A 13,858-nucleotide genomic window follows, 5' to 3' on the forward strand; every position below is an offset into this window, starting at 1 on the left:
TCTTAACGATAAGCAGTGTATTGATAATGATAGAGAGCACTGAGTAGCAGGATTAAAACTTGGCACGGTTCTACGATATGTATGTAGGGGACAACTCGTAGAGCATAAACTTGCTTTGTGCTTTCTCATGTGCCTTATTACGAGATCAAAATCATCAATCCCTCCCTAAAGAAGCATATAAATGTAGGCTTCTTTTGTCAAACAACAACTCTATTTTTGACCTGGAGAGTGGGGAGTTTCATCGCCACAGGCGATTGTCGCTATATTGTCACTGTCTATATATTATATCATTTTTGTATATCAAGACTATTTTGAAACGTCTTGAATCGCCCATTGTGACAGCAAGGTATGAATTAATATATAGAGAGGTCTAGAGCTGAAAAGTATATATTTTGAGTAGAAAATAACTTGAAGGTAACCTGTTACATTTCTAAAGTAGCTTAGGAACTTCACGTCCATTTTCATTACGTTTTATACGTGTAACTGCGTTTTTAAATTTAGTTACGGGCCGGTTTCACGTCAGTTCAGGCAGGGAGGTCCCATCGGCCTCCTGGGTCTTCAGTATTTTTTTTATATTTATAAGCTCAACGTATATTATGATCAACATTTTTTGCCGAATAGCTTTCGTGCAAAAAAAATCGAGAAAATCCGGCCCTGAATTCGGATGTTTCAGTTTTGTCGTGTTTGCACGCGTATACCTCCCGACTGTTAAGAGATATTGTTGTGAAATTTTTATGCTGCTTTATATGCCTACAGGCTAGCTGTCAGAGAGCAAATTTTAGCGCGCAGGTACAACGCTGTGTGCTATAAAAAAATGGACATCATGCCCTCTCGCGCACTTCTGTCCTAATTTCGACGCCTGGTATCTCTGGCTATAGATGTCCCTGATCGCAATACTTGGTCAGCTCACTCGGCTTTTAATGCTCTTTCATCTGATATATCTATCCTGCATATACTTCCTAGCGGCATGTGCTGAAATAGGCAAATGTTTAGGCATAATTCCAAATAAACATGAATTTTAATAATATATAATAAACATGAAACGCGTGTATTTCTCAAAAGGTCCCACCTGATTTCGTATATATTTTGCCAGGATATGCCCGACGTTAGGCCTTTCATCTAACGCAACAACTTCTTCTCCAAAGGCGTATACTGCTGATTAGCGCGTTAAAATGCGGCCCCACTGCGTACGAACGTGTCCGAAATATCTATACAGCCAGCGCAAGAAGCGTCGAAGTTTGAACAAACTGCGCGACATACCATGTTCGCCACTTTTTATACGATACAGTGTTGCACCTGTGCGACTAAATTTGCGCTCGGAGTGCTGGCAGGTAGGTATACTAAAGAACAAAAAAATTGCACTACGATATCTTTTATAACTCAGTATGTATAAACGTGCAAAGACGGCAAAATTCCAACAGTCGAATTCAGGGCTGGATTTCTCGATTTTTTGCAGGGAAAGTATTCGAATGATTAATTTGCCAATGTTGATCATCATCTGCGATGAGCGTCTAAATATATATATAAAAAATCATAAAAATTCAGGAGGTCCATGGGACCTCCCTGTCTGAACTAACGTGGAACCGGCTACAATTATGTTCTGGCTAACCTTTTCAGTGACTTCCATCTTTCAACAGTCTAACTTAACTGGCAACGAGTTCCAACTTCTATCTCTGTTCCATATAACCTGTGTTAAGTGAATATTTTGAAGTGAAGTAAATAGTACATATGCGGGACTGGTGGTTATATACTTTCAATGTAACACTTTTCTTTTTTCATTGCTGGTGAAGTGATGCATTAAAGAACCCATGTATCTTGTGACTATGATGCAATAAAGAGTTGTCTACAATGACATATTGATTTTGTTTTTAAAAATCGCGCAAATTAACTCTTGTTTGGGGGGTAGGAGGTACCCGTAAGTGTGCATTGGCTGCAATTCGGGGAATTGTTGGGGTACGATACAGGCTGCCGATAACGGACCATTAACATCCCCGTGTTGCAAACCGTATGCCGGACCATGGTCGGGAGGCGACCCTATCGGGTCGGTCGCCGCCGGCGCACCGACGTTGGGTCGTCGCGCTGTGCTGCCTGGGTGTATTTCTTTGAATACAGTTGGTACAGCACATTGTTTTTTACATGTTCTTTGGAAAATATAAATAAAAAAATTCTCTACTCTGCAAGTCTCCTGTCAGCTCTACAAAGCAGCTTCGAATTTTACTAGAAGCCACGTGTGAAACCTAGACCAAACTAGTGGTGAAGGTCCATATAGGTCATAGATAGATACTATTATTATTATTAGATCATAGGTCAGGCTTAGGTCCTGGTTGGTAGCAACGCATTTGAATCTTATTAAAAATGGGTGCAGGAGGTGACCAACATAACTAAATACACCAACTGACTCACACAAATTTTGTGGTGTTATACTTTTGAAACAACATTAATACGCTCCAGTGGTCTTTTCTCCTTTGTTCTTTTTAACCTATAGAAATATTAGGTCTTCGGCATCACCAGCCTTACTTGCTGAGCATGCAGTTATTTACGTTGAGCACTGCAGTTTCATATTTGTTTCTCTGGACAAGCAAGCGCGCTTCCCCATTTTGATAAGAGTCTTTCAGCTTTGACAGGGCATTTGTGGACAAGGAAAACATTTGGACTATTGTGTATTTTGCTATGAAGTGCACCGTACAAGGCAGAGGACACCATCAACCATTTCCACCAAGGTTATTAAATTTGTGATAAAGTACATATACCTTGGTGGCAAAGTTACTTGAGTGGCAGTTGTGCAATTTTAAGCACATGTTTAAAAAAAATAGGATATGGGAAGTGCTGACTGGTTGAACATGTGGAGTACCCAATATAATCATTGGGGTTTACGTCGCGAGACAAATGAGTGTGGAATACACAGCACAGTGTAATGTTCCCTATTCTGGCAATGTTAGCATGGTTTCAAGAAGTGGGAAATGTTGCACTACCATTAATAACATCTGTTGGGCCCAGCAAATAGGATACACATACCCTGATCTGAAGACACTATGCCTAACTCAAAACCAATATGAGATCGACCCGTACGTGTTTATTTGCGAAACTATTATGAATGAAATATGGCCTGTGTGGTATAGAACAATGCGCACACTCAAGTAAACATGCAAAAAAATACGTATAAGGGGCTCTCGACCTACATGCCGCGATGCGCTCTACGAGATAAACAACACACTACAAAACTACATCCAACACTTTTTGTGCGGGGCAACTCTAATGAGCACTTTCATATGACCGACGAATGGTTCAACGAATGCAGTTCGAGTGGTCACGATACATTCCTACGTCGTTCATTGCAGTCGCGCTATGATGCTGCACAATATATGTATCTCGTGTAACAAGCCTGGAAATCGCACGATGTGCATCGGCAGAAATACGGCCTTCTTTCTTTGAAGACCAGTCCTCTGCAGGTATATGCTCAAACGATCACCAAGTATCACGTTGTTGCTCAATCGCTCCCATTCCTGCACTTGTAGTAAAAGCAACAAACGGGTTGACGTGAATGGCAGCTGAACAGTTGAACTGCGAAGTTCTCGAGCACACAATCACAATTTCACGCCGAAAATGATGTTGAGGTGAGTTCGCGGTTGTTGTTTCCATCGTTCAATGGTTCTCGGGATGACCTCGGACGAAACATTCATCGTAGCCGGCGGCCATAACTTGATTTCCTCGCAAACGGAAGAAGACGCCAGGGAAGTCAGAGAAAGCCTCAGCTTTCATCCAATCAGACGCACGATTCTCTATCTACGTAGATGGAGCAGGTTTATCCCATTTACGTCACAAAAATGGCTGCGCCCATGGCTTGTTATGGTTTCTTTGATTAGTTAATTTTCGTAATAGGAAGACAAAATTGAGAAGCGAAGGTGCGTTTCGGGGGCAGTTGATTGTGCTCGTTCTGAATATCACAACCGTTTCAACCTTTAACTGACCTTTAACTTAGTTACATTTTGCACACGGTAAATTAACTTCCGAGTTAACTAAGGAGTACGTTTTGACGGGCAATTTCTCAATCTATGCATCTAACCCAGTTTATAAAGGCCGCTGTACGTGTTTAGGAGAGGGCCGCGGTTGACATTGCACTCTCAAACATTGACATTGCACTCTCATTGTACTCAACAAAGACGACTATCACAAGAAAATGCAAGACATCCTAGACGACCCTGCACACTTTGCTAGGTTGCAGCACGACCCCACACCAGGAACCGAACATTCTTCGGTAGACCAGCTGCGTGACCTCAAGAAAAAGGGACGGTTGGACGACGCCACATACCGACAACTGTTTTCCTCGGATGCTTCCATTCCCCGAATCTACGGACTACCTAAGATTGATAAACCCGAGTGCCCCTTGCGTCCAATTGTGTCCTTCATCGGATCGCCGACTTACGCTCTGTCTAAATTCCTGGTCGAAATCATCGCCCCTGTAACCGGAAAAACACAGCTGTCGGTCCACAACTCGACTGAATTCGTGCAACTGGCCCGTGACCTGTCGTTGGTAGAAAACGACATTATGGTGTCCTTCGACTTCCCTCTCTCTTTACCAACGTCCCGACGGATGTGGCTATAACTTTGGTCGAGGCAAAGGTCCGCGCACGTCCCTAACTGTTGTGGATGTGGAGTTACTTCTGCGCTTCTGTCTCAACCAGACTCATTTTGCTTTGCGTGGTCAAATTTACCGCAGATTGCTGGCTGCCCCTTGGGTAGTCCTGCGTCACTGACCATGGCAAACATCGTAATGGAACACGTGGAAGAGACCGCCCTGCAAAGAACACAACACGTACCCATGTTCTACAGACGCTACGTCGATGACACTTTCGTTGTTCTTAATCAAGGCCACCTGAACGACTTCGTTTCCATTTTAAATGGTGTGGAGCCCACAATACAATTCACGCAAGAGGTTGAACAACACGGCGCGCTCTCTTTTTTGGACGGCAGCGTTCGCAGATGGGAAGACGGCACGCTACAAACCAGTGTTCACCGTAAGCCCTGTAACAAGAGGAATTTCTTGAATTTCGATTCCCACCATCCGTTGGAGCAAAAACGAATCGTCGTGAGAAGCCACAGGTCTGACAAGTTCGCCTCGACTGCTGAACTACTCGCAGCCGAAGAAAAGGACGATTGCCGACTCGTTGACTAAGCGGGGATACCCCAAGTCATTTATTGCCAACACAAGACGACGGATGCAAGAGAAGAGATCACACGACAAGAGTAATCACAGCCAGGGCAGTGTGTGCATTCAAGACGACTTTCAAACCTGTCATGGAACTTCGTAGTTTAATTTCCAAACCTAAAGTAGCCGGCCCACCCATGTCCCAAAGCAGAACCGTGTACGAGATAAAATGTCACGATTGCAACGCCACATGCATAGGCAAAACAGGTCGTAAATGTTATACCCGGTTCAAAGAACATACACGGGATGTGAGAAACGCAACAAATGCGACGAGGTCGAAGACAGAACTAGTCGACCATTGTTGGACAACGGACCATATTTTTGACTTTGAGAACGGGAAGATTTGGCTCGTGAACAAAGGTGGGGTCCCCGGAAACTGATGGCATTTACGGCGTGACCCACTTGCGTGGAATATCAACAGTGGTCCTCTCCCAGACATGTACAGCGACCTCCTTAAACTAGGTTAGATGTCATTGTCTCGTGTGCGCTCGCACTGATCATGTCTCTTGCATGGGGGACGAAACGTCTGTTGAAGTTTGACCTTTTTCGTTATGTCTATTCCCGGCTTGTGGAACATTTTTGCACATCACAACACACATAGCACAACAAAGTAGAGCAATGTGAAAAGTGCAATTGGTCCCTCAATCATACTCTTTCAGGTCACTATTCTTTGGGTCTGAGTTGGAATATACTGCCTCCGCATGGGATTCTTCTCACAGCGCTATCTCGAATTCAATAGAAGTATTACAAAATGGGGCTGTCCGATTTAAATTCGGTAATTACAAACGCCAGAATGACGGTAGAATCTCAACCGGCCTCTGTTTTCCACTTGCCCAAAAATAAGCCGCCTCCGTTTGTTGGTGTCATTTTTGCTATAATACTGTCAAATGCTTAATTTGCTTTATTTATGCGCAATTTGTTGATGTGGTATCTGTATCTGCTCTTGTAAACATTCTACTTCTATTAAATTATTAAGGTTAACCATTTTCCTATGTATTCCGTCAATCCCCCTAGACGTGTTGCGGTGGATCATCTCCTTCCTTCGTCATTCGTGTAGTTGTTCTTAGGCAACTAATAAATCAATGAAGGTATTCAACGAATGAATCAATGAATCAAATCATTTCAAGGTGGCATAATAATGCAGCTGTCCACTTTCCACCCGGAAACCAAGTAAGTGGTCCATTTTCATCCTGTGGTTTATTCCTGATTCCCTAAATCAACATTTTCCGGTTCCTACAGCTGATGCTATACTCGAGAACACACATGGTCCTCAGGATGTCCTCACAGTGTCATCATGTATTGAGGTGTATCGCCAGAACGTCCTAGGGATAACGATCGTGGACTGTCCTTGAAGAGTAATTCAGATTCGTCCTGTGCCCGTCCCTGTATGTAGCTAGCGGGGCGAGCAATGATACTTTACCAACAAATTTACCTGCTCAGACCCCCTAACACATTTGTTTTGTTTTCTTTTTTCGGCCGATCCTGAGACAAGATGGACATTTCTCTTAAAGAAAGGGTGTTCCAACGTAAAACTCGCTGCCTCCAAAAAGGACGACCGTCTGTGATACATGGAGCATTTCTCGTGGAAAGGACAGTAACGCGCGATTATGTTGCAGTGGAAGAAACAGACATTGAAGCGATCCAGAGCTAATACTTCGATCAATTCCTCGCTTCGTGTATTTTTTTTTTCTTTTCGTAATCGAAAGAAACATGGGCAGCTCACCCTTTGTCGCAGGCGAGCAGGACTCTCGAATTTACGGTGCGTCGAGTTATAAGCAATTAATAGGACCTGTTTTAGCTTCGGTAAATAATAACACAGAAAACATAACTTGGCGCTTGTATCTGTGTGACTCCTCGCTGTCCGTCCTGTAAAACTTTGCAGCACTTTTTGCACCTTATTCCTTTTATTTTATTCGACAGAAGGACATGTATCGTCCGAGTGACGCTCCTGAATTTTTGAATTGTGTAAGCGAGAGGTTACTAAAATCTGTTAAGGGAAGGGAGAGGAGCGTAGCGTGAGCCTGGGAGAGAAGAGGGTAGGGATACCGCAGTGCAAGCGTTATCCCACAAACCTACGAAGATTAGTTTAGAAGCATAATGCGCCACTGGTGTAGGCCAATATAGGCTTCATAGACTGTGTCGAGTTTTAACGCCCGTGTTGCCGGAAGAAGCATGCAGGGGATTTTGTTGAGTGCAGAACAGGAGTTATGTATAAGATACCACTGTCGTGTGGATGATGCTATATTGGCCCGCTGGGAAGGTAGGTGAATGATTGATTAAGAGAGCATGCACTTGCGATTCGGTCAGCCCCGTCTGGCCATTGCGTAGTTCATTGTACCGCTGCACGTGTGAGCCGGATTTTGGTATGACTTTCCGCGTTCTGAGCGACCCTCTAGTGTTTGTTAGAAACGTATTACGGGCACGATTGTTTAGAAGTAGAAATATTTCTCAGAGAACCGAGAAGATGGCGGGTGAAGGTCCACGCATGAAAACCTCAGACACACAACAACGAACAACAACTCAAAAACAACTTTTAGTACTGTAGGGACAAATACAGGAGTGTGATTGGACTTTGCAGTTTTGGAGCAGAAATCTGAGCAGCGGAAATGCCGGTTTGGAGCAGCAAAAACCAGTTTGGTAGAATCTCAATAAACTGACAAAAGTGCAGTCAGGTAAATATTTCACGAAACGTTTAATAATGAACACATTTGTAAAGTGGCGTACAACATAGAAACTGCTTAAAAACAATTTTTGTTATCAAGTTCCTCGGAAGTGCCTCGATGGCTATTTCTATTGCACTGTGCCTCTCTAGATTTGCTAGGGCTAGAACAAGTATTGGTTCTGCTTTGGTTCTGGTTTGCGACAGGAGGGTCTGTCTCTCGAAAGGTTGTAGATTTCATATCGTTTGGGATCCTCGGCATGATGTGCATTCTACTTGCATTTTTAACGTCACCCATCAGTTTTCGCTCCGTATTTTTCGCATTCGTACCAATTCATAGCAAATTAGAATAATGAAAGCCAATTTTCAGGACAGGGGCGCAGTTTAAGGCACATTGACACAATTGCCTTTGAATTTGGTTTCAGACATCGACGAAAACAAAGCGATCTAGCGGTCTGCAGAATGTCAGTATGCATTTGTTAACATATACAAGTCCTAAACACTATGACTGTGGATGCGACCTATATCTACGTGTACAATTTTACACAAAGACATCCTTTTTAAATAAAAGCAGACCAAACAAAAGACCTTTCCGTAAGAAATTCTTTTGTGCAAAAAAGCTCATCTGCTTTAAGCACTCGAGAATAAGCTCGTCGTGCCATCAAGCCAGGCCGGTGTCAAAAAATTTGCGACCGAGAGACGCAGGGCATGTGTTAATCAAGGAGACTCTCTCCTGTGGGTACGACTGTAATATCAGCTTTCAGGGCTGTCTTACAATAAAAAAAAAGACGACGAGATCATTAAATGTTATTTTCGACAATATCAAAGCCATGTAGGTACAGATATATACCCATATATAAAACAGATATACTGTAGGTGTGTGAAGTATTGTGTGAAGTATTGTTTGACGTATTGTGAAGTATTGTTTATTGAAGTGAATTGAAGAATTGGGATGTGTATTTTATTAGTGAGGGTATGCAAATAAGCCGTTCACTACTCAGTTCACGGTCGATATCGCAAGGATGTTTACCAAAGGAAAGGTCCCTGATGGCGCCACCTGTTTACGAATCATTCAGCCGGGGGCCTTCGTGAAACACCCGGAAGAGTAGATGAAGTAGACGGCATTCCTGCTGCACCTGACGTTAGGTGTTCTGGTGTTTCCTTGCAGAGTCGGGGAGGGGGGGGGGCGTATTTGGCTGGTATCGTATGCCTTGGTGCATCTAGGGTAATCAACAAGTACGTTGCGTCCTAGTTGATGGATTCGGGACAAATCCATCTTGTTGAGTTTGGGGTCCGGTGAACCCCACGAAGTAGACTCAATCAAATATTTCGTATCCACTTGCTTAAAAGAATACAGAGTCCTGTAGCTTTCACAGCAAGCTCTATCATGAAGATAACGTCTCCCACAATGTGAGAAACATGTCTTCTCTCTACACATTCCCGCCGCGGAACGTACATCTATTTCACACTTACCAGATTCAGCTGACTTTGTGCATAAATCATGAATTGTTCCTTTGATATCGTGCTGTAGCTGCGATCACCGATGAAGAGGACTGTGATGGGTCGCGTTTCGGCCATTTCAGTCAGTTCTTTGTCGGTGAATGGACCCCTCGTAGCTGTAATTGAATATAAAAGCATCAGAGGTACTCTGCTCATATTTACGTGTTACTCTAGCTCCTATTTGCTTGCCATGTTGCATATTTCGCATGTCAAGAGCGCAGATTGCTGAAGATGAATACGAAAATATGTTTTCTACAGCGTAGGGCACGTCTCGGAAAAATGTTGCTAGCGGCTATTACAAAGCTGAAGCATCTTTCCTGTTAGGTGCAACCACAACGATGCAACTGTTGCAATGCGAGGCTTACAGGCCTGTAAATGCGGCACGATCAAGTTGAAGGTTAAGTGCGCCTCGTGAAATGAATTCAATGGGAACTGTGCGGGGCCAACGTGTATAAACAGTTGTACAGCAGCACAACATTTGTACTCTTCCGCCATTGGTGCAGGATTCGTGCTCGCACATATTAGGATTTTTTAATAACCGGAAGTGAATTAGGCGTTTAAATGAAATTTGGTATGAGTTACACTGATGCGTTATATTGATGGAACGGATTCCAGCTAACCGATATCAATTTCTATTGCCAAGTAGTAATTTTTCAGTTCATTCACTTTTTCCCATCATATTATCAAATGATCGGTATGGTTTGCGTCTAAAGGAGCACTATTGTAGTGGTGCTAGCCGGCCATACTCAATTGTGCGCGTTCCCAACCCGCGTACGTCAAGAAAGAGAGAGACATTACGGGTGTAGTGGCACAAAGGCGGCAAAGGGAAAAGAGCGCCATAACTATGGTGAGTGTGTGAGAGATGAGGATAACAGAGAGAGGAGGATGACGATAACAAGTGAGTGCGGCAGTTAAGGATTATCTACAATTATGAGCGATGAGATGATCCAGGATAAGAGATTTACATGATGACTTATGTGACAAAGACTAAAAGCGGGGAAATGCTGAACATCTGCATCTGACACGAGTCAGAACGACTCAGATATCGAGTTTGGAATCGCTCTGCGAACGTCATTTGAATGAATAAAGAGTTCCTCTGCAACTGTGACGATGAATCAATTGCGGTTCGTTTCCCAGTCGAAGGTCCTAGCTCCATCTGCTACTGCAGAATTCCGTGTGCTACTCAGTCTGTGCAAGCATCTGCTGGGAGTTCCAGGCTCTTCGTGCAACGGGCGTTTGGCCTTCAGCCGGAAGAGATGCCTTCACGTGTGTCTCCATTTATGGAATCACGCCAGTTGTCGATTGCACAATTGGTAGCGATTTTAGGGAGCACAGAGTGTCACGGTTCGAGGCTCGTTGATCCGTCCGCAACTGATGAGAGAAATCCCATCGAATATTTGCAACATACGTGACCGGGCATTAAGAAAATGTGTAAAACTGCAAGACGAAACGCCATTGTCTTTGCATGCATCGGTCCGGCATAACATTACATGAATACAAAATGAAGACTCTGGCCACGTTCCTTGCTTTTCACGGCTTTCATTACCACCTTACAGGATCAACAACTCAGAGCTCGCTTTGCTCAAGAAGTGTCGTTGGTATCAACAATGCTTTACGTATCGCCGAAGCCTTTCTCCAGGCAGAACGAGAGCCTCGTCAACACGAACAACACCCACACGTCCACAGATGTCAGTAAAGTGCCAAGTGGCAACATTCGGGAACACGACAAATGTTCCATTCTCGAGTGATCCTGTAGTCTTACAGTTGGTTTGTAAATGGTACATAGCCAACGCGTGTGTACAAGCGAAACGTCTCACGCGTTACATGACCGTCGACAGGTAAAGACTAGAAAGCAGGACGAATCCACAATTTTACCAATCCGAATCCAAAGACGGTTCAGCGACTCCACCACGCTTATGATTCTAGAATGTACTTCGTAAATGTAAACTAAGACGTTGTTCATCGACTGCAGGACAAAGTCCCGAGCATAAATTGTTTCAATAAAAGTAACAAACGATCAAAACCGAAACCATATTGCCTTTACGTATGTAATGGGAGAGTTCCTTCCCGAACTCCTCCAGTCCATAACAATGCAACCACACACCACACAGATCTATTTGGCTTTCGGTGGACACCGGAGGTGCAACCTTTAAAAATATACAAATAAATGTGCTTGGTGGATCCAAAATATCCGATTCGCCGTTTTGGGCACTGGGATTCGAGGATTCGGAGATTCTATTGGACCATCCCTAGTCAGCACAATTAAAAGTGTGACGACCTTTTTGAGATGAGGATGAAGTATTATCATGAACACCACCGCGACAGAGGTTCAACTAATGGTCGACACACTGTTACTGCATAATCTAATGGAGGGATGCCTGACTTGCGCTGGGAAAGCTGAGTCTGCTCAACGGCAGTTCTGAGACTGCTCAACAACTCGCAACAAAGGCATTTCCTAACCATTGGATGCCGTTGAAATCTAAGGATTTGGTGGAAGTAGCAGCTAGTTCATAAACTCTGCAACTTCAAACGCTCTTCAAAGACCTCAAAGGTGTCAGTAGAGGTCGAACATGTAGGGCGACTCGCACAGGCAAATAAGTTTCAGCCATCAGCGCAGATGGCCTTGACATTTGCTAACATGCCAGCGCACGAAAACGTGACCGAGCTCTGGGCGTTCACTTGTTCGCTACTGCGGATAGTGAAGAGTACTGTGAAGATATTTTCGAGTCTCTGCACAGCTTTGATTACGTTTTTGATGAATTATGAGATTTCGTTTCATTTGCATGCGCTAAAGTGCTTCAGGATAATTAGCAATATGTCTCGCCTACCGATCCTTCGACACACTTGGACCCCAGCGAGACCGTCTACGTGGATGTACTCGATAGGCATTGGTGCGGTGATCTACTACAAGATTAGTGGCAACGATAAGTCATTCGTCCTAGTTTGGCAGACAATAGAGAGTTCTAGCACACCGTTGGTAACGTCGATTGCGTCGAATCGTATCAACCGGAATCAATCAGTGGGTAAGACTGAGTCATGCACCACTGCGATTGGTTCCGATAGGCACGATAACCTTACCAACGGAATACTAAAATGCACTACTGACATGCGCCGAAGGACCTGAGCCTACAAGCAGACGGACCATCATGCAATGATTTTTAAAGATAAGAAGTTCCACCATCATAGCTCTGCCAAATAGTTCGTTCTCTATGAGAACCACAAGCCATTTACCGCAATTACCCGGTCACTGCGGCAATAAGAATGCTCCGATGGGTTCTCACACTCCTGGCTTATTCTATAGAGAATCAGTACAAGGCCACAGGTTCGTTAGAACAGGAAATCACAGGAAATTGGGACAGACTTGCAAGACTTTTGCTCTGTGTAGGTGGCATGCCCACTGTTCCTTCTTGTTCCTTTTTTGTACGTTTTCTTCCGGGCTCCATATGTGTATGGACCGGCAGCAGGCTCACAACTTCTATGTGTTTCGATACGAAGGTTGTCAAATGACCTCGTTGGCGACGATTACATCAGTTGCGATGGTTAAGTTCCTTAGAACGTTCCTGGAGGTTGCGTCGTGACTCTGCTTGGCCAACTGAAGGCTTTCACACAAGCAGGCAACGTTCTTCGACTGCAAGGTTCTCACACGGCTACGTTGAAGACTCACAAGAACGGAAACGCAGGTACGGATGTGGGTCGGCTACGGTCAATTTAGCATCTCTGTGTGCGGCTCAAGGAGGTATTTTTTGGCTTGTTTGTAGACCAGCCCTCGGACAGCCTGCTACGTTATTTCCACACAGGAAGATCAGAAAGGAACCAATGACTCGGTGACTACCTACATGGCGGAAATAACGAGGTTGAGTGAATCCTGTGTGTTTGGAGACTAAAGACGTCAGTTTACGTGATCGTTCGGTCTGCCAAGCGGAGATGAGAAAAGGCTCTTCGGTCCGGTCTCAAGCCGGTCAAAAGGCAAGTCTCAAGCTTTCACTCAAGCCGCCTCTCGAGGTAACCCTTGCAGCCGGCTCATAACAATGTTATGCAGGCCACAGAAACAGTTAAACGAAGTCCTCAGCGACACCGAAAGGTGGCAAATCATTCTCCGTAACGAACACGTCATTGTACTCGATGTGGAGTTCTGCACGGCAGACAAACTAGTCACTTAGATGGAACAATCATAGCACAATGACGTTCAATGTAAGAAGTTAAAATGTTTGACAACATATATGCCATGCGTTAAGCAGAGCACTTTGTCATACACATCGGGAGAATGCCGACAGTTCAGTGCTTTACATTTACCTGTTATTCCAATCTTTACTCTCCTTTCTATTCGACCTATCTACAGCAGCCTCATTTTTGTATTATTAAATTTTATTTTGTAATTAATTTAATTTAATTTCCGCATGTCTTGTGATAGACAGGTTAGCAATCCAAGTCGTGTTTATGTACCTCTCACAACCTACTTTTTTATGTATGAGGCTCTTTTTGTGACAAGAGGG

The 13,858-nt window shown here is 44.0% G+C and overlaps 1 protein-coding gene across 1 annotated transcript in view; it reads right to left on the reverse strand.

The window, feature by feature from the left end:
* Positions 1-13,858, reverse strand: part of LOC135394534 (uncharacterized) — a 32,849-nt gene that overhangs the window by 11,033 nt on the left and 7,958 nt on the right. The window contains exon 4 of the mRNA XM_064625315.1: positions 9,339-9,481. Coding sequence (XP_064481385.1) covers positions 9,339-9,481 — 143 coding nt within the window. The remainder of the gene's footprint in view (positions 1-9,338; positions 9,482-13,858) is intronic.

The sequence above is a fragment of the Ornithodoros turicata genome, chromosome 1 (assembly GCF_037126465.1).
Source record: "Ornithodoros turicata isolate Travis chromosome 1, ASM3712646v1, whole genome shotgun sequence".
NCBI lineage: Eukaryota > Metazoa > Arthropoda > Arachnida > Ixodida > Argasidae > Ornithodoros > Ornithodoros turicata.